The sequence below is a fragment of the Etheostoma spectabile genome, chromosome 2 (genome assembly GCF_008692095.1).
Source record: "Etheostoma spectabile isolate EspeVRDwgs_2016 chromosome 2, UIUC_Espe_1.0, whole genome shotgun sequence".
NCBI classification, from domain to species: Eukaryota; Metazoa; Chordata; class Actinopteri; order Perciformes; family Percidae; genus Etheostoma; species Etheostoma spectabile.
The window spans coordinates 6,613,216-6,615,178 of NC_045734.1; the positions used below are offsets into that span (position 1 = coordinate 6,613,216).

Here is a 1,963-nt window from a genome sequence, read left to right on the forward strand (position 1 = left end):
GCCGTAGTTTGGACACCCCTGATCTAAATCATGATCCGGATGATTGAAATGAATGACGAGTACGCATACGTGTTACTGTATGAAGCGTGTGCATCTATAACAATGAGTAATTTCAAGAGATTATTTAAAATGAATATATTAAAGCGATACGAAAAGGACTTGAAGTGATGGTATTGTAGTAGACTGTATGGTTTCTTGCATTTATTGCTGGTATGTCTATATATTAATATATTTAATATATAATAAAAAAGAGGGTTTATAAGTGTTTGTGTATGTATGCATCTGTGTCTAGGTGTGTAAATAATAATGTGTAAATAACTGAAGAATAAGATTTACTAAAGGATAAAGTAATGAGAAAGGGGTCGGACTTGATAAGTTGTTTATCACTTCTTCCTACTCCTTTTGAACTGTGAAAATTTTTGTTGCGTTTGAATGACTTTCAATATTGGAAGACTGTGCTAAAGTACATGACCTTATTTATGTCATTTTAATTATTATGTATGCAGGAATGCATGTATATAAATCTTTATTTTAATGTTGTTGTTTATGTTTTTATGTTCAAATAAACTATTAAACTAAACTAAACTAAACATGTGCCCATGCCTGTTGGTAAGGAAGCACAGGACAGAAAGGGGGGAGGGATGGAACTGCAGAAAAAAGGACTATAATTTTTAAATTCTGACATTTGTTTGGCCTTTTCTAGAAAAATGCATACCCCAGCTTTAAAAGACAGGTTCACAACTTTTAATCCTACCCTAACCCATTTACATTTTTTATTTAGTTTAAAATGTTATGAACATTGTATAAGCTTTTTTTTGGTGAAGGATGGATTGCATGGGAGGACTTTGGCCCATTGACCTCCGTATTTCAAAAGTCCTGTCCACGGCCTGAATGCTGGAGTCATAACAGAATGACACAGCAAATGTATATCTGATCATTTTGCTTTTTAATATTGGAAAGCTTTCATTTAAAGTAGTAAATGCACAAATTAAAAGGCAAATTAATCATGTTTGTACATGTACAAACATGATTAATTAACCGTTTATGGATTTAAAATAGTATGTAATCTGGTAAAAGGGCACATAATGACTTGTTTAGGACTCTAAACACATATAGGATTTTGACATGAGTCTGCGATTCATAGACTTGTAACTCCAATGACACTTTGTCCCAACTCTGCAGGTTATTGTCTTTCTGTGTGCTGAAACAATTAACCTCCCTTGCCTCTTTCTCTACCCTCCATCTTTGTGCTTCTGTGGGCAAGTTGTTCATTTTGCTTGTTTTCAACTTTATTTTTCTAACGCGTTCTCTCTCTCTCCATCCCTCCCTCCCCTTTTTTCTCTTTCTCTGTTGCAGAAATCTCGCCGTGACGTCGGCAACTTCGACAAGGAGTTCACCAAGATGGCGGTGGAGTTGACGCCCACAGACAAGCTCTTCATTATGAATCTGGACCAGAATGAGTTTCAAGGCTTCTCCTACACCAACCCTGAATTCATAATAGAAGTCTGAGGAGTTCCTGTTGGTTAGACGCAGCCCGAACAAGACTTTACTCCAACCCTAACCGCCCAGTTACATCCATCGAGGACTCATCCAGCATCTCAGTGCACCACCACTGAAGCTAAAGCCACAACGTCTCATTTACACACATCCCAACCCACAAATAGGAGAAAAAACGCCACACACTGGCTTTAGCTGCTGGTTGGTCACACTGGGGCTGAGTTTGACCAGGAAACACACAGTCAAACAGGCCAGTTTCCAGAAAACTCCAGGACATGTGTAGTACTCACAAGACCTCGTGGGGACCAGGTCAATGCGAAAGCTCACAGTGAATGTGAAACTGTGTGTATGTGCTCTTATTGATCAGCAACAGTGTTTGTGTACTTGATTTTCTTCTCTTCGGCCTGTAAAAGTTGCGTCATAAACATTCCATGATCAATATGTCATATGTACACACACACACACA

At 38.0% G+C, this 1,963-nt stretch overlaps 1 protein-coding gene across 1 annotated transcript in view; it reads left to right on the top strand.

The window, feature by feature from the left end:
* LOC116705456 (protein kinase C beta type) overlaps positions 1-1,963 on the top strand; it is a 33,839-nt gene that overhangs the window by 30,836 nt on the left and 1,040 nt on the right. The window contains exon 17 of the mRNA XM_032541665.1: positions 1,357-1,963. This exon is cut by the window's right edge and continues 1,040 nt beyond it. Within this exon, the coding sequence (XP_032397556.1) occupies positions 1,357-1,509 (153 nt within the window). The 3' untranslated portion in view covers positions 1,510-1,963. The remainder of the gene's footprint in view (positions 1-1,356) is intronic.